Raw genomic sequence first — 23,253 nt, forward strand, 5'->3', positions numbered from 1 at the left:
TCCCACCTATAAGGGATTGCGTTGTATCTTAACAATTTGGCCAAGTCTGTGTATGTGGCTCTAAGGTCCAACAAATATTTAGGAATGTCTCTATAAATTTCTGCCCTTTTACCTTCGACTTCCAGGGATTTTTTAAAATGTTGGCCTAATATCTTGTCTCTTTCCTCTCTTGTTCTCAAACAAACCAAACAGTCTCTGGACTTATCTTTCTTAACCGATCTTCCCAGTCTGAAGGCCGTCACAATCTTGAAATCTTTATCTTCTTCAACCCCCCAAAATTTAGAAAACAACTCCGTCAAGAATTTCTCTAGGTTGCCCTGTTCCAACTCTGGGACAGCCCTCAGCCTAAGATTACATTCCTTACTTTTCAATTCCACCATTGACAGGTAGGCTTGCTGTTCTCCTACCTGTCTTTTCAGAGGTCTTACTTCCCCTTTGATCTCTTCCACCTTCTTGCACGCTTGCTCAGCTTTTTGATTGGCTTCCGCAGCTAGTTTGTAGTTCTCCGCCGTAGCTCCTTGCAGTTTCTCAATAGCCTGAGTGTGCTGCGAAACCTGATCTGTTAACTTGCTGATAGTAGATGTAGCTCTATCAATTTTAGATGACTGATCGTCCACCTTCTTATTCAAAAGTGCCAGTTGTTCCAAAATTTGTTTCAAGACTGGATCAGTTCCTCCAGCTGCCATTTCTTCTGTAGCAGGCGTTTCAACTTCTTCCTCCTGCGCCGTCAGCACAGTTGGCACCGAGGATCTACGATGATGAATCAAGGTTGTTTGGACAAGCTGCCCAGCTCTCTTATCTTTTTTCTTTTCTTTAGCTTCCTCAGCTAAAGCTTCCTTAGCTTTAGCTGCTCTTGTTTTCGCTGGGCCACTCATTCCCCAGCTGCTGTTCAAGGTCAAATAGTCTTTCAATCCATGAGAAAGGCAAGTCCAGAGTATAAACAATTAAACCACAGAAAATCCCAATAGGATACAGTTCCCAGACCTCTATGCCTCCGCAAATCCACTAGGGGGGGTTTTCATAGGAAAGAAAGTTTCTTTTCCACCATCAAAGCTCCTATTTCAACTGAAGTCCCCAAGTTCAGAAAGGAGGCTTTCAGAAAGTTCTGTTTCAAATTAGTGCCACAAGGTAACGGAGAGGTTTCAATGACAATATTAAAGCGATAGTGTATCCATCAATGCAACAGTTTATGTTAAGAAAAAAGTTTCAGCAGCCTGACAGTACTCCTTTGCAACACTGGCAGTCCAATAACTCGGTTATCCCCTTCAATTCCACATTTCTTCACAATAGGAGGAGGATTCTCTAACACAATGAACCAAAAAATTTACTTCTTCACTCTTTTCAATTTCTAGAAACACACAGTCTATTAATGCCCCTTCTTACTTCTTTCAAAGTCTCTTTTTAGCGCTTCAGCCCGCATCGGGTTCTTTGCTTTGCTCTGATTAGCAGGACCGGAAGGCGGACTTCCTGTTACTCGCCTCCCGTTTTCAGCCGAAATAGACAAATTTAAGTTAATCCTTAATCAGTTCTTTGGTACCCCTTACTCACGGGTATATTGCAGCCAATTTCGATGTTTTTCAGGAAGAAAGGTCGGCGCTCATCAGCAACAGCAGCGCGGCTTCACTTCCGCGAAAAGAGCGATGAACTCACAGCGCCGCTCCCCCGTTCACGATCCGGAGCCTCTTACGAGGTCCCTTCCTCGCTTCTGGGGGGGCTTCTGGCACCCGCCGAGTCCCACGGCCACAGGCTCGCTCTGCCTGCGGTTTATCTGAATGGGTCTCCGCTTCGCCGTAGCGGACGACCCTTTTTCGCGGAGCCCCTCTTCACTGAGTAAAGAGGACCGCCATTGCCGTTTTGCGCCGCCTCCGGAAGTCCTTATATACTCTGGTTTCTCTTCAGATCGTATAAATCTTTCGCCTTTTACTTATACAATGTTTTAGACTTCCGTCAACACCTCTGATGATTTCCCGTTCTTTATCACTTATTCTGAATTTCTTAATTTCCCTATTACTCTTAATTATCATTAACTAATAATTCTCCTCATAGTCTTTCTTGCAATATTTTCAAATAGTCCTCCTTACAAAACTTCTTGCAGTCCTACTTGCGTAATCTGTTCATTACAATTGCTTTTCAAATATTTCGTATATTTACTCCAGTCTTCTAAGAATCTCTGGTCCCGCAGGTTTCGAATCCTCCCTGTTAATTTATCCAGTTCTGCATAGTGAATCAATTTCATCCGCAATCTGAAAGATGTTGCTGGCTTTATGTAGGCATAACCATGGTCAAATGCAAACCGCTTTAAATTGTGGTTCCCCATGTCGGTTGATCACCAGCCTTCGGCCACAGTTCAGGCATACTGCTTAACCATGGTTAAAGCAAGGGGAACTGTGTCTGTTTTGCTAGTGATTGAGACCGTCCAAATCTGGACGGGGGAGCTGGATTGCCCGAGATCCCAGAATGTGGAATGGGTGAGATTCAGTAGGATATAAAAACTACAGAAAGGGGGCGGAGCAGGTGGTGCTACTTTAAATCATCGTTCTCCAACCTGGTGCCCTCCAAACGTTTTGAACTGCCATTCCCACCAGTCCTAGTCAGCAAGGCCAATAGGGGTTTGTAGCCTAAAACATCTGGGAGGCATGTGGAAAGGTTAATGGAGGCATTGGGAGCAATAACTTGGAAGACTTGTTTAGTCGTGTCCGACTCTTCGTGACCCCATGGACCAGAGCACGCCAGGCACTTTTGTCTTCCATTGCCTCCCACAGTTTAGTCAAACTCATGCGGCTAGCTTCAAGAACACTATCCAACCATCTTGTCCTCTGTCGTCCCCTTCTCCTTGTGCCCTCCATCTTTCCCAACATCAGGGTCTTCTCCAGGGAGTCTTCTCTTCTCATGAGGTGGCCAAAGTATTGGAGCCTCCGCTTCAGGATCTGTCCTTCCAGTGAGCACTCAGGGCTGATTTCCTTCAGAATGGAGAGGTTTGATCTTCCTGCAGTCCATGGGACTCTCAAGAGTCTCCTCCAGCACCAGAATTCAAAAGCACCCATTCTTCGGCGATCAGCCTTCTTTATGGTCCAGCTCTCACTTCCATACATCACTACTGGGAAAACCATAGCTTTTACTATACGGACCTTCGTTGGCAAGGTGATGTCTCTGCTTTTCAAGATGCTTGGAAGACTTACGCAGGAGCAAATGGAGTTAGTTTTGTCCTCTTCCCCAAAGCTGTAAGGGTGATAACTGAGGAGGAGAAAGAAGCGCTGGAGATTGCTGGAAGAGGAAATGGGAGACTTCATCCCAGGGTAAATAGCTGCTCAGTTATAATAACAGACAACATTTCAGATACGATTGTGCCTTTCGGAAAGAGATAAGAGGAGACTCGACCCTTCATTCAGTAATGAGCACTGTGCAGGGCAGGGCCATAACCTGCTTTTTTCAAACCTGACATACCTGCAAGTAGAAAATAGCCTGGTTGGTGCAGAGCAGTCGCCTTGGGTTTCCGAAGAAAGAATTTCTCATAAATGGAGGCAGGAGATAAAAGGGAGCGACGAGTCGGGAAGGTCAAATTCCTTTAGGTGGTGGCTCAGATTCACTGTAAGAGAGATTCAGATGAAATCTCCATGTGGGTTGTATCCAGCTATGTTAGACGTACATATATATAATTTCCAGTGTTGGAAATTAGCCAGGCACATTTTGCCGGGTTGCTGGTGTGCTGGGAACCAAGATAGCAGAAGATAGCACGTTGGTTTTCTTTCTGATCTGGTATCCAGTTTCTCCCCTTTTGTGTTTCTCAGTAATATCCTGCACCCCCCCCCAAATAAAATAAAATAAAATAATCTTATCACAGGATGCTTCTGTCAAGTTCTTTGCTGGAACTGCGATATCTCACCCTGGCATCTTTGTAACGGCGCAGTTCTTTGCATAATTTTTTTGCTCCTCTAAGTTTAGCGTCTAGTGCTGCACCCATGGGTGCATGAAACAGAATGGCGCGTGTTCCACAGATCAGTACGCAGAGTTCTGAGAAGTTCGATCGTGGTCTGATAACCCGTTTGCCTGTGGTTGATATGCCGCAGTTCTGCTTTCATGGCAGCCATGAAGAATTGAAAAACTGTCTTTCGGATGTGAGGCCTCGGCCCACTAATGCTCTTCTCATGTGGAGTGGGGTCCGCCAATGTGGCGCACCCGACAGAACGTCCTGTGAAAGGTCTTAGTAAATTCTCCCCCTGAGAGAGTCCATCACACTTTCCCCTCAGTTTCTGAGGTTCAGCCTCTGCTTCTAAGGAACATCTCTCCCTGAAACATGCCCACGTTTCTCTTGAGGCCAGGATTTGACATGCCCACCTGCCCATCTGTTCAGGCTGAGGAGGGATTGCAGAGCGCTTCTCTATGCGCAAACATAGCAGTGACTCATGCAGGTGCATTTCCCTCACGGTTTAATACGGGTGTGGGGCGCACCCACATTTTTGCAGCCACCTTTTGCGGCCCTCTTTTCTGTGTTTTTAGATGGGGCTGCCATTTTGTGACATGCAGCGGCCCCCTCCCCAAATGGCGGCCATTTTGCAACTTTCTCAAAATTCCAAATGCTCCCACCAGCCCCCCAAAATGGGGAGGGCTGCTCCTCCCTTGCGGCAAATTTGGGAGAGTGCGGGAGTGAAAAAGTCCACTAAAAGCAGGATTGTTGGCGCTGGGAAAGAGTAGTGTGAAGGAAAACGAAGAGATCTAGCGAAGAAGGAAATGGGGGGGGGAGGAGAAAAGGAGACGCTTAAAAGCTTGAAAGAAAGTGCCACAGCCATCTGACATAATGGCTTAACCAACATAGTTGACTTGGGAATCAATAAATTTGTCTGCCCCAGTAGCCAGTCACTGTTTCCCAGCCTGGCCTACCTCGCACGGTCGTTGTGGGCCAGCTGATAATTTAATCTATGCTAATATTGTTCTGCAGGGACGCGGGTGGCGCTGTGGGTTAAAGCCTCAGCGCCTAGGGCTTGCCGATCGAAAGGTCGGCGGTTCGAATCCCCGCGGCGGGGTGCGCACCCGTTGTTCGGTCCCAGCGCCTGCAAACCTAGCAGTTCGAAAGCACCCTGGGGTGCAAGTAGATAAATAGGGACCGCTTTCTAGCGGGAAGGTAAACAGTGTTCCATGTGCTGTGCTGGCTCGCCAGATGCAGCTTGTCACGCTGGCCATGTGACCCGGAAGTGTCTTCGGACAGCGCTGGCCCCTGGCCTCTTGAGTGAGATGGGCGCACAACCCCAGAGTCTGGCAAGACTGGCCCGTACGGGCAGGGGTACCTTTACCTTTACCTAATATTGTTCAATTATGGGTTAGCTTCCTTCAATTTATGAAGTAATGATGCACTTTTATGCTCCTCAAATCTCGAGTGATGGCTGCCCAGCTCTTCTCACGCCATGTAGCAAACCACTGTTGCATCTGGCGTCCCAAAAGACAGCTAAATAGCCTTTGGGCTCCAGGTTTAACAGCCCAGCTCTTAATGGAGGCTACAGGAGGCTATTTAACCTTGTTATTTCTGTCTCTGGTCCTGATCTGGATTGTTTCCTGCTTCTGTTAGCTTTCCACCGCTCCTGATTTGATTATAGGGTGCTGATTTGATTGCTCTTCCTCTGCTGATGGGTTGGTGCTTTGGCTCCTTGTAGTGAGCCGCACCTGTTGAATTCCAGCCTGTCGGGAGGCTATTGAAAAACGACGGGGAAATAACAATGCTGGCGATGTGGATTGCTGCGCCTTGGTTTTGTTTTCCTTGTGGCGGGGTGAGTGGGGTTGTGCTTGTTCTGAAGTAGAAATTGGGGTGCAGGGAGATGGAACAAAATTTGCCGTAATGCTGCATGGGCATTATGTTTTAATATTCTGTTGGAAGCCGCCCAGAGTGGCTGGGGAAACCCAGCCAGATGGGCGGGGAATAAATTATTATTATTATTATTATTATTATTATTATTATTATTATTATTATTATTGCAGGACGAGTTGGGAAAGTGAGGGGCTGGTTGCACGTGTGTAGCTCCCTGCGGGCTTGGGGGGGCTTTTTGATCTGGCATGCCACCCCTTTCTGTGCTGCAAGAGCATAAAGTAGGGCTGCCCCCCTAAGTGCTGACGGGGTCTCCGCTCTCCAAAGTGGATCAGTATTCTGCTCTATGGAGCCAGCCACTCGCTCCCGGGATTGGAGTCTTAATCTTGTTTGTCTGCCCAGTTAATCCTCTGGCAGTTCCAAGCCCTGAATTGATGGCGTGGGGAGAAAAGTGGTAACCAGAGGGGATTAGGGTGCGAGGAAATTCAGGAGCCTAGTGAGCAAAGGTGAAGACTGTGATATCCGATCTATCCAGGAGTTACGGCAGTGGAGCAGGTTATTCTCGGCCAAGGCTTCGGATGACCCAGAAAGGCAGGGAGAATGGAGGTACACAGGCTTTGAAATGAATAGTAGGTTGTGAGCAAAGTGAGTGACTCAGCAGTGGGGTGCCTGGAAGTCCCCTTGGGGTATGGGCTTTCTGGGTAGACCTAGGTAGACACTGGCTACAAAATGTGGGGATAATAAGCACACTGGCACGTAATAATAATAATAAATTTAATTTATAATCCACCCTCCCCAGCCAAGACTGGACTCAGGGCGGCTAATACCAGGTATAAAAACAATGAATTAAAATACAACTTAAAAACAAGATTAAAATACAACATTAAAATGCAGCCTCATTTCAGTAGAAACTCGAACTTTTGGGGGATGAAAACGTCAAATCTTCACCAAGGCCGACTATCCAGACTGGTCCTATGTGGACCAGAAAAAAGCCAGGGAAGTCCCCAAATAGGAGTTCCATCACAAAAGGAAAGAGGGGAAGGGGATCAAGTTGATTCCAAGCCAAAGCCAGGCGGAACAACTCTGTCTTACAGGCCCTGCGGAAAGAAATCAGATCCTGCAGGGCCCTGGTCTCATGAGACAGAGCGTTCCACCAGGCCGGGGCCAGTGTTGAAAAGGCTCTGCCTCTGGTTGAGGCTAATCTGACTTCCTTAGGGCCTGGGACCTCTAGGGTGTTGCTCTTTATGGACCTTAAGGTCCTCCGTGGGGCATACCGGGAGAGGCAGTCCCAAAGGACAGAGGGGAAACTGTGATCCCATACCGTTGCTGCCTTGTGGGAAATCTTTGAGAGAAGAAAAGGCTTAGGAGCAAACCCTGCACAAATCTGGAGGGGAGTCCCTAAGGCAGTTGGATGGTGCCTTGCATCCCTCCTTCAGGCAACTCCTGCAGCCAGGCTGGGGCCAAACGTCTTGTTCTGCTTTCCTTTGGCCACATCAGTGGGGCCGAGAGGGGAGTCTTGTTGTCTTGGCAGCCGAGGACCTCTAGATATTCTGCCCAGGCTTCAATCCCAAGGAGGTCACTTCCATGCTGCTAATGCAGTAGTTTGACTTCACCCTCAGAGGCGCACTCCATTGTTTCTCAAGACAGATGGAGGCTACCTGGAAGGACCTGGTTAGCAAGCAATGAAACAGGATACTGGAAGAAAAGGAGCTGCTCTGGTTTGATCTAGTAGAGCCCGGGCATTCCTATGAGAGGCAGCGTGGTGTAGTGGTTAATGTTGGGCTAGGACCTGGGAGGCCAGGTTTCGAATCCCTACTCAGGCATGAAGCTCCCTGGGTGACCTTGGGCAAGTCGGTGTCTCTCAGCCTAACCTACCTCACAGGTTGTTGTAGGGATTCATTGAGGAGAAGGGAGAACCACGTACATCGTCTTGAACTCCTTGGAAGAAAAGGTGTCATTATATAGCTAATGAAATAAAATAAATGCATTTTGGGAAGCGTTATGGAGGTAGCGTCCTGGAGAGCTCTGTGGGAGGCTGGCGTTTTTGTCACCATTGTCGAGCTCGTGGTCACCTTCCAGGGAGGAGTTGGAATTTGTTTGCAGGCAAATCAGCCTTGCAAACGAGTCTCCAAAAACCGCAAGCCCAAACGCATGCATGAGTACATACACACAATGTTTACAAGCTTTGCCATTGATACGCGAGAGCGCGCAACTAGTCAACGCTTCTGTGTGTATGTGTGGATTTTCAACTTCTGCTGATTTTTGTTCTTTGGTCTCGATACAGTTTTCTGAAGCACCCTGTTGCCCTTTGAGTTGGGAGAAGTTATTTTTGGAGGTCTGCAACTAGTGCATGGGGGGGGGGACGACCAGCTTGTGGGACACTCCAGATTAGCCTTTCTCAACCTGTAGGTCCCCAGATATTGTTGAACTACAACTCCCATCACCCCTAGCTAGCAAGGCCAGAGCTCAGGGATGATGGGAGTTGTAGTCCAACAACATCTGGGGACCCACAGCTGCTGCTCCAGATGCTTCCCTCAGCCACAGTCAACATGGCCAGTTGTTAGGGAGAATGATGAGTCCAGCAACATCTGGAGTACCACAGAAGGGTCACCCTTGAACCCCTAGCTGCCTTTGGGGGTCTATACAGGACACTGAAAATAGAAACTGTTGAGGGTGAAGGTTGGATTTGGGCTACAAGAGTTTGGGGGATGTGAATAGGATGGGTTGAGAGTACCCTGTTGATTGAGAGAGGCTATTTCCCTCTGGAACCCTGTTTTTATGTTTGTTTTTCTCTTTTTCCACGCAGGAACATCTTCCCCTCCAACTTGGTGTCAGCTGCATTCCGATCGGTGAGTTGCTTAACTCCTCCCAACCTCCCCCATCCCTACAATTCTCCCTCTTCCATTGAACCCAAGGCAGGCAGTGCTGGATTTTGCACCAAACACTACATCGCACAAAGCAAAGCATTTGTGTCCTTGTGATCCCAGAAGGGGCTTTCACAATCGATTGATTGGCTTTTTCTAACAAAGCTTGACCATTTGCATTGTGAGCACAATGGCCTGCTGGATGGGGCCAGTGGCCCATCTAGGCCCACATCCTGTTCTCAGTGGCCAACCAGATGTCTGGAAACAGGATTCGGGCACCAGAGTGCTCTCCATCTGGTGGTTTCCTGCGACTGGTATTCAGAAGCTGTGGAGGCAGAGCCTAGCCATGGCTAGTAGCCCTCCATGAATTTGCCAAATCTTCTAAAGTCATCCTTCTTAGTGGCCCTCACTGACTCCTGTGGACAGTGATGAAAACCAATCTAGATAGCTTAATTCATCTAATCCTTTTCTAAAGCCCTTTCAGGAGTTGTGATTTTCCAGAAAAGGGAGTGGGAGGCTAAGAAAACTGGGGAGCAGTTGCTTCTTTCCAGAGTGGAGGAAGCTAGAACAGGCAACTGCTTCGGTTACAAAACAGCCCGCTCAGTTGCCAGGATACGCAATCACTTTGGGACACAAAGCGTACCTTTGCTTTGGAAACCTGAAATAATTTCCTCGGGGAGAAGTGCAACGTGCTGGCCAGATCTCAAAGGAACCCTTCCCAGCGTTCAGCATAATATGGCATTGCTACAGAGCTATAAAACTCCTTAACCAAACCTTCCTCAACCTGCGGACAGACCTAGCCAACGTGGCTGGTTGATGAAGGCAGCCCAATACTGTTTTATGTTGCAAGCAGCCATCCAGGAAATGTGGGGTCAATTTTTGGAAGAGGCACCTGGCTTGCTGTGGGGAACAGTATCCTTGACTAGATGGACCTTTTCCTCTCATCCCGCTGGACTCTACTTGCATTCTTATGATTTCCCTGTAAGCAGCTTGCCCTGACTGCTGCTGTTACTACTACTACTACTACTACTACTACTACTAAATAACAATAGCAATAATTTTATTATTTATACCCCACCCATCTGACTGGGTTGCCCTAGCTACTCTGGGCGGCTTCCAGCAGATATAAAAACATTTGTAAAACATCAAACATTAAAAACTTTCCTGTACAGGGCTGCCTTCAGATTTCTTCTAAAACTTGTGTAGTTCTTTATCTCCTTGACATCCGATAGGAGGGTGATTCTCAGGGAGGGTGCCACTACCGAGAAGGCCCTCTGCCTGGTTCCCTGTAACTTCACTTCTCACAGTGAGGGAACCTCTGTGTCCAGGTTGAACGATGAAGATGCTCCTTCAGGTATACTGGGCCATTTAGGGCTATAAAGATCAGCACCAACAATTGTGCTTGGAAACTTACTGGGGGCCAATGTAGATCTTTTAGGACTGGCATTGAATGGTCCCAGCAGCTGCTCCCGGTCACTAGTCTGGCAGCCGCGTTCCAGATTAGTTGTAGTTTCTGGGTCACCTTCAAAGGTAGCCCCACGTAGAGCGCAAGGCAGTAGTCTAAGCAGGAACTAACCAGTGCATGGACCACTCTGGCGAGACAGTCTGCAGGCGGGAGGACGCTGATTTTCAAATCTGGGTTTGCAATGAGTGCCTAATTCCCGAGACTGCAAATGTGTTTTGAGCAGGGAACATGAACGGGGAGAGAGAACATCAGGCGTGAGTCTGGAGAGACTCCGGTTCAGATCCCCTACAGCCACAGATCTCACTGTGTGACTTTGGGCTAGTCGCTACCTCCTGGCTTAGCCTACCTCCCAATGATGCTTTTAACAACACTAGTAGAGCCCCACAGCTGCATCAGTCTAAAAGCCCATCTCTGGTCCAGGCCCCTGTTCTCAGTGGCCAGGGAGATGTCTCTAGGAAGCCTGCAAGTAGGTTATGCGTTTCAAGCTGCCTTGGAGAATTGGTATGTCTGGCAGGAGGTCTCTGGGGTCTCTCCCAGATTTGTAAATCAATATGCCTCTGGCTCCTCCGCTTGCTGCTTTGAAGACAGTGACCGAGAAGTTCCCTATCTGCAGTTAGCAGTTGTTTGCTACTTACTCTCACATGCTACTGTCTTAGCAATGTGCTAATTAAACATCCTTCTTTCCACCAGAGGCTTAAAAAAAGAGAGAGGCCTTTTGTGTGTGGTTACAAAACGATACCCTCCATTAATGTTCCCCTGCTTTTTTATTGACTGTTCTTTGTGATGCATTAATCCTCTTTAGGACGCAGGCAGGGTATGGGCAACGAAGCCAGCTTGGCTTAATTTTTAATAGCCTTGTTAAAGGAACAAAGGTGAATTCCCAGGTCAGATCGCAGGGGACAGATCCAGGCAGCACATGTGGAAGGACAGCTTCTGCCTGCATCTCCCACCGGTTCAGCTTGGAACTGTTGGCACATCCCTCTAAGGTCTGCTTACATCTAGTGGATGAGTAATCTGAATTCTTAACAGATAAATTGATTGGTTAATCTTCCCACTTGTCAAAAAACTCCATACATGTGTCTTTTTGAGATAATTGGCCAGTTGTTCATCCCCTTTACCCAAGTGGGGTTCAATGAGAAGCCCCCTTTAAGAAATCATTTTCAAACTTCCTAGTACAGTAACACCTCCAGAATCATTGTCTCCAAAGGGTGCCCTTAATATCTCGGCTCCACTGAGCAATTAATCAACACCCACTGTTGATTGATTTACCGAGCAAATCGTGCCACCGAACCATCATCTTGCCAGTTGGATTGGGATTGCGGTGGGATATATTGATAATCTGTTCTTCCCCAGCCGCAGGGGAGTGACCAGGGTTTGCACCTTCTGAAAGGGGAGGTGGGTGAACTAACAGCCTGCAATTTTCCTGCCTGTGTTGGAAGCATCCACAGAACCCCATGCAAGTACGAAGTGAATTTATTTTCAGCCACAGCTGACATTGTCTTTCCCTCTTTGTGTTTCTCCCCAGTATGCAACCAGTTATAAACTGGTGATAGAGAAGAAGAACAGGACAGGAGTCAGCGAGAATATCACGTTTGGTGAAAACGTAACAGTTGGTGAAACCATTGTGGAGATGAAGGTAAGAGGAATGGGAAGCTTGTTGGGCTAATTTTCAAGCACCATCCTTAGCAAACAGCTCCCAGAATCCTTTGGGGGGAAACCATGACAGTTTAAAGTGGTATCATAGCACTTTAAAAAGTATGGTATGAATGGGGCCTTGCTGTTCCACTATTTACCCGTGGCTCACGAAAGTTAGCAATGAACACTGGTTTGCTTTTGTTTCCGCCATGCCTTTAGCAGGTGACACCCCTGCTTGTCTGAACTGCGCAAGAATTTCCCACACAGGCCGTTTTATGGGTCTCCTCTTTGCTATTGGCCATGGGACCAGCCACAAAGGCCTGTCCCCTCATTGCCACTGGGTCTCTCGGCTGCCACTGTGCCTCTTCTGGCTTGGTGACCACGTGCTGCCGGGTTCTCTGAGGAGAGGTATGGATGTCCTTTAGCTCAGCTGTTTGAAGAAGGGGAGTCAGGGCTGCGTTGAGTAGGGGGGACCATTTGATTCTTTTAGCTGCGGATATGCCAAGATTTGCATTAGGGATATATTGCGGTTTTACGATAGAATTGTTGAGGAGTGGACCTGCAAAAGCCAGAGTTAAGGGTAAGTGGTCGCTTTCAATGTTATAGCCCACTTGGAACTCTGACAAACTTGTATGCAAATCTTGAGATTAGGATATACCGCCAAACTTTGTGAAGCGGGTGTATTCCCCAGGGCGATCTCCCTCTATATTGTCGTTTAATATCAGCAGGTCCCTCCGCTTTGTGGCCTGGGCTAAGCAAAGCCCTGGGTAGTTGCATCTAAGATCTTTAGAAAGGCGGGCAGTGCCTGTATCTAAATGGATGTCAGAGTCCAGAAACTGGTTGTAGTGAGTGTATAAGCTGTCATCGCTAGCACCCATGCGTGCATTGAAATCTCCACCAATAATGAGCAGAGCAGCAGGATGGATGGATTTGAGAAAGACTATATAGGACTCTAAACCTGCCCAAGTGGCCTTTATTGTAGATTTTTTCTGGCAAGGGGTATATAGACGTTGACCAGCAATAAAGAGGCTCTCCCTCTTCCGGGAGAAGTATTCCCTTTCTGAAAAGCACTTGCTGGGCCTTGTTTTCCTGTGGCCCAGGGAGTTGTCGTGGAAGGATACAGAAGAGGCACTCCCTGTGGGTGAGGTGGCAGCTGGTGCTGTTGCGCCTCAATCGGTGGTGCCACAGATAGAGAAAAGGGTGGCAGGAGCAGTTTGGGGGGGCAACAGTTGCTGCTCTCCCCCAGTTGTTGCTGACTCGGTGTCAGGGACTGGACTGAGGAGGAATGGTGGAGACCGGCCTCCCCCTCCTGCTGCACTTCCCAGAGAAGAGGGAGACAGTATAGATTTAGATCAGTGGTTTCTAGAAGGTCACAGAGCAGAGGCTGCAGAGCGGAGAAGCTGGAAAATACTGGGAGAGGAGCAGGAGGAAGAAGCAGTAGGGGAAATTCAGCTAACAGACTCAGTGTCTTTGGAAAGCGTGCCAGGCTGGTGGGCATTGAGAGTAGGAGAGCAGAAAGCTCAGAGGCAGAAAGCACATATTAGCTGATGTAGGAATGGCGTATAATAGGAGAGACACGGAGGGGGTGGGATTTTACTCGGAGCAACGTCACTGTCCAAGAGGTTACATCTCTCTCTGTGAATGTTGAATAAAATACTTTGGTAAGAATGTCTTGTTTTCCCATTTCTGCAAACCTTCCCCCAACCGTTTCATCCTCAGGACAAACGGCAAATTATTTGCTTGCTTATAATCTCAAGGATATGGCTGTTGTGTGCAGACGTCTGCCTTGAGGGCAGGGAAACCGTCGACCGCTTTTCAAATCCCTGGCTGTTTTTGTGACGGAAGCCTTTCCTCCCTCTTGCCGTCCCTTTAGATCCCCACAGGCACAGAGGTGGAAGGGATGAACATCCTGGGCCTGGTGGTCTTTGCCATCGTCTTTGGGATTGCTCTGCGGAAGCTTGGGCCGGAAGGCGAGAACCTGATCAAGTTCTTCAACTCCTTCAATGAAGCCACAATGGTGCTTGTCTCCTGGATCATGTGGTAAGGAGGCCTCCCAGTCCACATTTCCCCAGGAGTCTCATAGGGGAACAGCGCAGGTGGAGATAAAATGTTAACACAGAAGAGTTGGCTGCAAGGCCTCTGGGCTGGGTTTGTGCATTCCTGTGAAGTTCCCTGCCAAACTGATGTAGCAAAAGCTGATTTCTGATACAGTGGTACCTCGGGTTAAGAACTTAATTTGTTCTGGAGGTCTGTTCTTAACCTGATCGCCGCCACACAATTTCTGTTCTCATCCTGCAGCAAAGTTCTTAAACCGAGGTACTATTTCTGGGCTAGTGGAGTAACCCGAGGTACCACTGTACACATATGTGGTGCAATCACATCTTACGCGGAAGTTTGTTTCTAAGGGTTCCATGTATACATGAAAATCGCATCTACCCAAAGCCTTGGAGCCACCCCATAGCTGGGGTGTGTGTGTGTGTGTGTGGAGAAGCCCCAGTATCCCCAGAGTCTGTACATCAAGCAGGCTTTGCCCTCCAGGCAAGACGGACTGTTAAAAAACTCTTTTTACACCGGGAAACCCCAAGCAAACCCGGCACAAAAAGGATTTTCAAGCTCTCCGCTTCGCTTGAATTTAACTTGTGAAATTTCAGCCTTCAGTTGCAAATGGTTGAAATCTCGCTTGTAAGATGCAATCTTACTGTACAGTCATACCTCGGAAGTCAAACAGAATCTGTTCCGTAAGTCCATTTGACTTCCAAAACGTTTGAAAACCAAAGTGCGGCTTCTGATTGGCTGCAGGGAGGTCCCAGGCCACAGGGAGGTTAGGCTGGCCTCAACCAGAGCCAGGGCTTTTTCGGCTGTGCCCCCAATCTGGTGGAACACTCTATCACAAGAGACCAGGGCCCTGCGGGACTTGACATCTTTCCGCAGGGCCTGCAAGACAGAGCTATTCCACCAGGCCTTTGGTCAAGGCACGGCCTGACCCTCTCCTTCGGTATTCCTCATAGAACTCTAGCCCAATGGTTGCCATTAATTTTATTTGAACTGATTTTATAATGAACTGATTTTAGAATGTTGTATTATTTTACTGTTGTTAGCCGCTCTGAGCCCGGCTTCGGCTGGGGAGTGCGGGTTATAAATAAAAACTATTATTATTATTATTATTATTATTATTATTATTATTATTATTAATTTTATTATTGTTATTGCTTATTATTATTACTATTATCAGAGGTCTCGGTGGTGTTCTTGCTGATCCTCCTCTCTCTCTCCTTCCAGGTATGCCCCCCTGGGTATCATGTTCCTGGTAGCTGGCAAGATTGTGGAAATGGAGGACGTGGTTGTCCTCTTCACCAGCCTGGGCAAGTACATCTGCTGCTGCCTGGTGGGCCATGCCATCCACGGCCTCATCGTCCTGCCAGCCATCTACTTTATCTTCACCCGCAAGAATCCTTACCGGTTCCTTTGGGGAATCTTCACTGCCCTGGCCACCGCCTTCGGCACTTCCTCCAGGTATTTATGAGCTGGTTGCGGCTCCAGAAAGCCAGGAGAATGGGGTGGGGGTTTAAAAGGACACCTGTTGCATAGCCGGGGGGGGGGATTTGCTTGGAGTGAATGGTACTTGAATGCCAGGCAGGGAGGTCTGCTGAATCTCTGCTTCCTTCCAACCTCCCCCACCACTTTAAATCCTTTATTGGAATTCATAGATATCATACAGTGTCTTAAATCCACACATACAAAGAAAAAAAATAACCTTACATAAATTTACAGTTGAGTATTAAATTATTAGTATTATTATTGCCACCAGTCTTTCTGGTTCCTGTTTTACAGTCTGTTTAAATGTCCTTAACATTGCCTATGAGTCCATTCCTCACTTTGCTTCCCTGCCTTTGTGCTTCCCGCATTCTACTTCGGCCACACATGCCCTTCATATCCCTAGTGCAGGCATCCCCAAACTCGGCCCTCCAGCTGTTTGGGGACTACAACTCCCATCATCCCTAGCTAACAAGACCGGTGGTCAGGGATGTGCGAACACTCCATGGGGCTCACAGCAGCAGCAGCAGCCGCCAGTGAGCAGAGGGGAGTGTGCGCGAGAAAGTTAATGAATGAAAGAGAACACTTTACTTTTCTTCCACAGACTAGCATTTACTTTAGAAAACAGGATTTAAAGTGATTTGGCAGACAATTTTGTTACATAGCCCCCACCCACCTCAATGTAGTGGATAGTGATGCCTGTCCCATGGAACGCCCTCCCATCAGATGTCAATGAAATACACAACTATCTGACGTTTAGAAGACATCTGAAGGGAGCCCTTTTTAGGGAAGTTTTTACTGTTTGATGTTTTATCACCATTATTATTATTATTATTATTGTTATTATTATTATTTCTGTTGGGAGCCACCCAGAGTAGCTGGGGAAGCCTAGGCAAATAGGTGGGGTAATAATAATAATAATAATAATAATAATAATAATAATAATAATAATAATAAATTAATTATGTTTACTTACTAAAATAGCTACTTATTTTCCGTTCCCTTGCAGCATGGACCCTCAAGGGGCTACCAGCCATAAAAAAATGACAATCACTAAAACAATGTCAGGAAACAGTTTCAGCAATAATAATAAAAAAGCAAAGGCATATAAAGTCTGTGTGAACCATCCCCTGGAAAGCTCATGGGCACAGAATTAACGGGGGGGGGGAGCTCTCTTGAAGGCAAGGAACTGTGCAGCTTGGGTGCCACCACTGAGAAGGCTCACCTTTGCATGTGGACGGAGGCAGCCCTTGGGGGGTCCTGCACAGTGATTTATTCCATGTTGGAACTGGTGGGGGTTGTGCTGTGCCTGTGCGCTGTTTTGGGAGCACTCTCTCTCTGCCCACGTTCTCAACCCGCCTCTTCCTCCTCGCAGCTCTGCCACCCTGCCCCTGATGATGAAGTGTGTCGAGGAGAAGAATGGCGTCTCGAAGCACATCAGCCGCTTCATCCTGCCCATCGGGGCCACGGTCAACATGGACGGGGCTGCCCTCTTCCAGTGCGTGGCTGCCGTCTTCATTGCCCAGCTCAACAACATGCCTCTCAACTTCATCCAAGTCATCACCATCCTGTGAGTATTACAACCAATCTCCCTACGGACTCAAAGGGTGGTCCTTAGAAGCCCACGCAGCTTGCACAACCTGTTCCCTCCCCTTTCCCCAAACTGACAAAGTCCACCACCCATAGACTGCGGCCCACCTTGCCAAGCTGCTGGCAGGCTGCCTTCGCTGTGTGTGCTCAATAATAATAATAATTTATTATTTGTACCCCACCCATCTGGCTGGGTTTCCCCAGCCACTCTGGGCGGCTTCCACAAAGACCAAAAATACACTAAGATATCACACATTAAAAACTTCCCTGAACAGGGCTGCCTTCAGATGCCTTCTGAATGTCAGGTAGTTGTTTATCTCTTTGACATCTGATGGGAGGGCGTTCCACAGGGCGGGCACCACTACCAAGAAGGCCCTCTGCCTGTAGCTTTGCTTCTCGCAATGAGGGAACCGCCAGAAGGCCCTAGATCTCAGTGTCCGGGCAGAACGATGGGGGTGGAGACGCTCCTTCAGGTATACTGGGCCAAGGCCATTTAGGGCTTTAAAGGTCAGCACCAACACTTTGAATTGTGTTCGGAACCAATGGGAGCCAATGTAGGTCTTTCAAGACCGGTATTATGTGGTTTCGGCGGCCGCCTCCAGTCACCAGTCTAGCTGCTGCATTCTGGATTAGTTGTAGTTTCCGGGTCACCTTCAAAGGTAGCCCCACGTAGAGTGCATTGCAGTAGTCCAAGCGGGAGATAACTAGAGCATGCACCACTCTGGCGAGACAGTCCGCTTTGCGTTCTTCCTCTCGCCGTTTGCCGTGGGGTTGCTCAAACACCCACATTCTCCTAAGACTTTTCTGCAAAACCAGCCCACCTGATCTGCACCAGGTGGCCCTTCCAATTCCTTGTGCTTTGGGTGGGGAAGAGAGGCTAGACAAGCCACAAGCAAACAGCAAGCACATTTAAGTCGTTGAGCCTGAGCATCAGGGCAAATATTCCTCTACATCAGCACGGTTTAATATTGTGGAATTTTGAAAGGCGGAGGGCGAGTGGCTGGTAGCCTCTGCCACATCCTGGGAATTGAGGGGAAGCAAGAGGGCAGGTTGAAGAAAACAAAGAGGAGATTTCCTTTCCCAAAATGATGGTTCCCGCACAAATTTTTCACAGTGATTTCCTGTCCTAGAGCTGCAGGAAGTGAGCTTTGGGAGCGAGGAAGTGGGTTTGTCCAGCCCATTCAGATAACCAGCTCCCAAAATTTCAACTTCCTGCTGGTGGTGGTGATAATCCACACAGGTACTAAGACCCCTCTGCCCTTTCCTTCCTGGTAGAATGAGAGGGCACGTGCTACCTTGATGCTTTAGTGCAGGGGTCGGCAACCTAAGGCCCGTGGGCCACAAGCTGCCCACGGGGGTCGTTTAACTGGCCCACTAGCTGCCTGCTTGGCGAGTCCCCGTGTGCTGCGCTAAACCAGCACAGCATGGCACGGGGACTCGCTTCCGCAGCACCGGAAATCGCGGGCGTGGTCTGGCCCACAGAAGGATCTCTGCTGGAGTGAACTGGCCCAGGCAAGGTAAACCTTGCTGACCTCTGCTTTAAAGGTAAAGGTAAAGGGACCCCTGGCCATTAGGTCCAGTCGTGACCAACTCTGGGGTTGCGGTGCTCATCTCGCTTTATTGCCTGTGGGAGCCGGTGTACAGCTTCCGGGTCATGTGGCCAGCATGACTAAGCCGCTTCTGGCGAACCAGAGCAGCGGACGGAAATGCCGTTTACCTTCCCGCCGGAGTGGTACCTATTTATCTACTTGCACTTTGAGGTTCTTTCGAACTGCTAGGTTGGCAGGAGCTGGGACCGAGCAACGGGAGCTCACCCCATCGCGGGGATTCGAACCGTCGACCTTCTGATCGGCAAGTCCTAGGCTCTGTGGTTTAACCCACAGCGCCACCCGCATCCCTTGACCTCTGCTTTAGTGGGATATAAAGTTGGCTGCAGAAAAAGGGATCATGAGGCTGCTGCAGAAACAAAGGGGGGATTTATGCTGGGAGGTAGCCAGAATGGATGGACTGGGGTTTTGGGGAGATGAAACCTTAAAAAAAATTGTGGCAGGAACAACCAGAGTTTGGTGTGCACTGAAGTGACCGGCTGGGCAGACCAGTGTAGCTGAGCATTTGACAGGCACTTGACTTGACAGGCTGTCTCTGTAAAGCTCTCTGGGTTGATCTTAAAGGACTAGGAACCTGGACGAAAATTGAGGCCATTCAGCATATAGTGGGTTGGTTCTGCACCCAGTACCAAATCTGATCTTGTTCAGGACTTGATGCAGCAAACACAGAAACTCTCTTCTAGTCTCTAGGGTTTTATTTCTCCAAGCTCCTCTAATCTTTAAGCCTTCTGCTGTTTCTGCCACGTCAATACCCAATTCCTACAATGATGATGATCAGCTGGACTAAATTGTCGAGCACCAGCACAAATGCTCCTCTGCATCAATACTGTTTAATAGTGCAGAATTTTGAGGGGTGAATAGCTGTGGTTTGTGGAGCTGTACATCTCTAGCTCCACCCCCTCCCCAATATCTCTCACACACTCTATGCAGTGCTTGATTGTAATAATAATAATAAACCACTCACAACGCAATTTACAAAAGATTAAACAGCAAAACTTAGAAAAATGTACAACCCTGCTTTGAAACTTCCAAATATATCTTTAAATTCATTCAGGTAGCATCTAGAGACGGGGCCCGCAGCTAGTGTAGAGTCCTGAGCCATTGCCACTTTTGTCAGTGACAAAGTTCTAGTCCTCATGACTAGATGAGATGCACTCAGCAAGGCTACTTGGGCTTCTGCTTGGATTTGCCACTCAAGCCCTTCTCCTGCTGCGCTTCTCATCCTTTTCCTCCCCCTATCAGAATGACAACTCTTCTTTAAAACTCCTCTATCAAGGTTGGAATAAAATAGGGGTCAGCAGTTAGATTGACCAAGGAAAGGCTAGAGACTTTTCTTGGCACAAGATTTTGCTTTTTTGAACAGAAGTGTCAAGGGCAGAAAACATTTGCAGACTGTTTTTTTGGGTGCATTTTTAAAAAAAGCAGTTGCAAGTAAAATATTGTTTTCTCCAGTTCAGGAGGTGGACCTGTCCCTCCTGGCCTCGAGGTGCTTAATCATCAACTGTGTCTGAGGCCCTTTGTTGCGGCATAGGGCAGTAAGAAAACTGCAGGCTTAGGCAGAACATGCGACCAGAAAAGGTCTGGGGGGGCAGCTGGGAGGTTCTGCTCAAGTGACCTCTGCTCTGCTGGAGGCAGGATTTCAGCTGGGGCTGTTTTTTGCTCCTGGCTGGTCATCTGTCTATGTTTGTTCCTCTGTCTTGGGTTAAAAGTGCAGGCCTCCTGCGCCCGCCCGCCCCAAGATCCAGCTCTGCATTCTGCAAACCAAGTTCCAGTCCAGTTTGTGTGTCTCGGTCAACAGCATCACGTGCCACAGATGTGGCAAGCTGCTTTTGGACCCTGAGGGGATTCTCAAGAACGCTTTTTGTCACTGAGTGGCGGCCACGAGGAACCCAAGCAATTCGTTGGGGCTGCCATGTTGTTGTTTTTAAAGGGGTGCTGAGGAAGGAGAGAGATAGCTGTGCCCCTCTCATCACCCTCTGTTGCATTGCAAAGGATCCTACAGCAGATGAACCTCTCAGTATTGCCCCCCTTAACAAGACTGCTGTCCGAAAGGGGTGGGGGACACACAATACCTAAGAGATTAAATAATAATCATAGAATCATAGAGTTGGAAGAGACCCCAAGGGCCATCGAGTCCAACCCCCTGCCAAGCAGGAAACACCATCAGAGCACTCCTGACATATGGTTGTCAAGCCTCTGCTTAAAGGCCTCCAAAGAAGGAGACTCCACCACACTCCTTGGCAGCAAATTCCACTGTCGAACAGCTCTTACGGTCAGGAAGTTCTTCCTAATGTTTAGGTGGAATCTTCTTTCTTGTAGTTTGGATCCATTGCTCCGTGTCCGCTTCTCTGGAGCAGCAGAAAACAACCTTTCTCCCTCCTCTATGTGACATCCTTTTATATATTTGAACATGGCTATCATATCACCCCTTAACCTCCTCTTCTCCAGGCTAAACATGCCCAGCTCCCTTAGCCGTTCCTCATAAGGCATTGTTTCCAGGCCTTTGACCATTTTGGTTGCCCTCCTCTGGACACGTTCCAGGTTGTCAGTGTCCTTCTTGAACTGTGGTGCCCAGAACTGGACACAGTACTCCAGGTGAGGTCTGACCAGAGCAAAATACAGTGGCACTATTACTTCCCTTGATCTAGATGCTATACTCCTATTGATGCAGCCCAGAATTGCATTGGCCTTTTTAGCTGCCGCGTCACACTGTTGGCTCATGTCAAGTTTGTGGTCAACCAAGATCCTTTTCACATGTACTGCTCTCAAGCCAGGTGTCACCCATCTTGTATTTGTGCCTCTCATTTTTTTTGCCCAAGGGCAAAAATAATAATAATGTGTGTTTACCCTAAAGTAGTTCTTTGGAGTCTAGACCAGTGTGATTTTCTTTCTCATTCATTCTTTATACAGTCATACCTCGGGTTACAGACGCTTCAGGTTGCGCGATTTCGGGTTGCGCACTATGCCGAACCCAGAAGTACCGGAATTGGTTACTTCTGGGTTTCGGCGCATGCGCAGATGCGCTGAATTGCAACCCGCGCGTGCGCAGATGCAGCACTGCAGGTTGCAACGTGCTTCCCGCATGGATCACTTTCGCGACCTGAGCGTCCACTGTAAGGTAAAGGTAAAGGTACCCCTGCCCGTACGGGCCAGTCTTGACAGACTCTGGGGTTGTGCACCCATCTCACTTAAGAGGCCAGGGGCCAGCGCTGTCCGTAGACACTTCCGGGTCACGTGGCCAGCGTGACATCGCTGCTCTGGCGAGCCAGAGCCGCACACGGAAACACTGTTTACCTTCCCGCCAGTAAGCGGTCCCTATTTATCTACTTGCACCCGGAGGTGCTTTTGAACTGCTAGGTTGGCAGGCGCTGGGACCGAGCAGCGGGAGCGCACCCCGCCGCAGGGATTCGAACCGCCGACCTTTCGATCGGCAAGTCCTAGGCGCTGAGGCTTTAACCCAGAGCGCCACCTGCGTCCTGAGCGTCCACTGTACAGTGCCATAAATGTAGGGAGGGAGGCTTTTAATTTGTCATTTGACGCGGGGAGACAACTGCAGTGGAATTCCCTCCCTTAAGAGGCCAGACTAGCCCCATCACCGATGGTCTTAAGGCAGGCAGTTAAAACTGAAATTTCATCTGTGTTGCAGACTACTTCAGGGGTCTTTGTTAGGATGGAAAAGTGGTCTCAGAAGCAGATTACAAATTGGTGATGAGGAGGCCTCTGGGTCTCCTTTATTCTGCTCCGTGGACTTAGGTTTGGCTATTGCAGAGCAGCCTTCGCCAACCTGGTGCCCTCCAGATGTTTGGGACTACAGCTCCCATCAGCCCCAGCCAGCAAGGCCATGTTCCCACACACCTCTGCGTCATACAGCTGTTCTGGAGGAGGGCTAGTGGCAGTCTTTATGATAATATTTATTAAGTTTTAAAAATAGAAGTTTTAAAAACAAAAACACACAAACAGACAAAAAACAAAAAACAAAATTTAAAAAGAAAAATTAAAAAAGAAAAATCACTCTTTCAGATATCGTACCACTCATTAACTTATTTTTGTATTCCATTTGTTCAGCAAATTCATACCCTCTTATTTTACCCTTAGTTATTTTCTTCACATATTGTAACTTCTAATCATATTGCTAGAACCACTTCGTTTCATTCCAACGTCATTCACATTCAAAAATTTTACAATATTTCTGTAAGTAAATTTTAAATTTCTTCCAATCTTCTTCCACCAACTCTTCTCCGTGGTCTCGGATTCTGCCAGTCATTTTCGCCATCTCCATATACTCCATGGGCTAGTGGCAGTCGTAGTCCAGAACATCTGGAGAGCCCTGAATTGGGGAAGGTGGCTGTTGAGCATGGGGTGAGAGCGCACCACTGCTACCCAGCTGGCTTGGGTAGGAAGACCTGTAAGAGGCGCCACAGAGGAGATCGCCTTGTTAGAGAGGAGCTGAAGGCAGCCTTGGCCAGGCTTGTGGCTTTTTATGGGGAGACAGTGCCACTGGTGTTCTCATGCCTAGGGTGAAGAGATGGACTCTTTAATCCAGGGTGTGGTGCCTGATTCATTCTTGACCCTGCCTAGTGGTGTGTGTTTGTATTCCCCAATTGCCAGCTAATCTGGTTAATACCTGAAGGAGTGTCTCCACCCCCATCGTTCTTCCAAGACACTGAGGCTCAGCTCCAAGGGCCTTCTGGCGGTTCCCTCCCTGCGAGAAATGAGGTTACAGGGAACCAGGCAGAGGGTCTTCTCAGTGGTGGCGCCTGGCAT

At 48.3% G+C, this 23,253-nt stretch overlaps 1 protein-coding gene across 1 annotated transcript in view; it reads left to right on the forward strand.

Moving 5' to 3' along the window:
• The window catches only part of SLC1A5 (solute carrier family 1 member 5), a 45,601-nt gene that overhangs the window by 16,348 nt on the left and 6,000 nt on the right, over positions 1 to 23,253 (forward strand). Inside the window, exons 2-6 of the mRNA XM_081922162.1 lie at positions 8,601 to 8,643; positions 11,649 to 11,759; positions 13,632 to 13,798; positions 15,038 to 15,271; positions 16,668 to 16,862. Coding sequence (XP_081778288.1) covers positions 8,601 to 8,643; positions 11,649 to 11,759; positions 13,632 to 13,798; positions 15,038 to 15,271; positions 16,668 to 16,862 — 750 coding nt within the window. The remainder of the gene's footprint in view (positions 1 to 8,600; positions 8,644 to 11,648; positions 11,760 to 13,631; positions 13,799 to 15,037; positions 15,272 to 16,667; positions 16,863 to 23,253) is intronic.

The sequence above is a fragment of the Podarcis melisellensis genome (assembly GCF_964234715.1).
Source record: "Podarcis melisellensis genome assembly, chromosome: 8".
NCBI lineage: Eukaryota > Metazoa > Chordata > Lepidosauria > Squamata > Lacertidae > Podarcis > Podarcis melisellensis.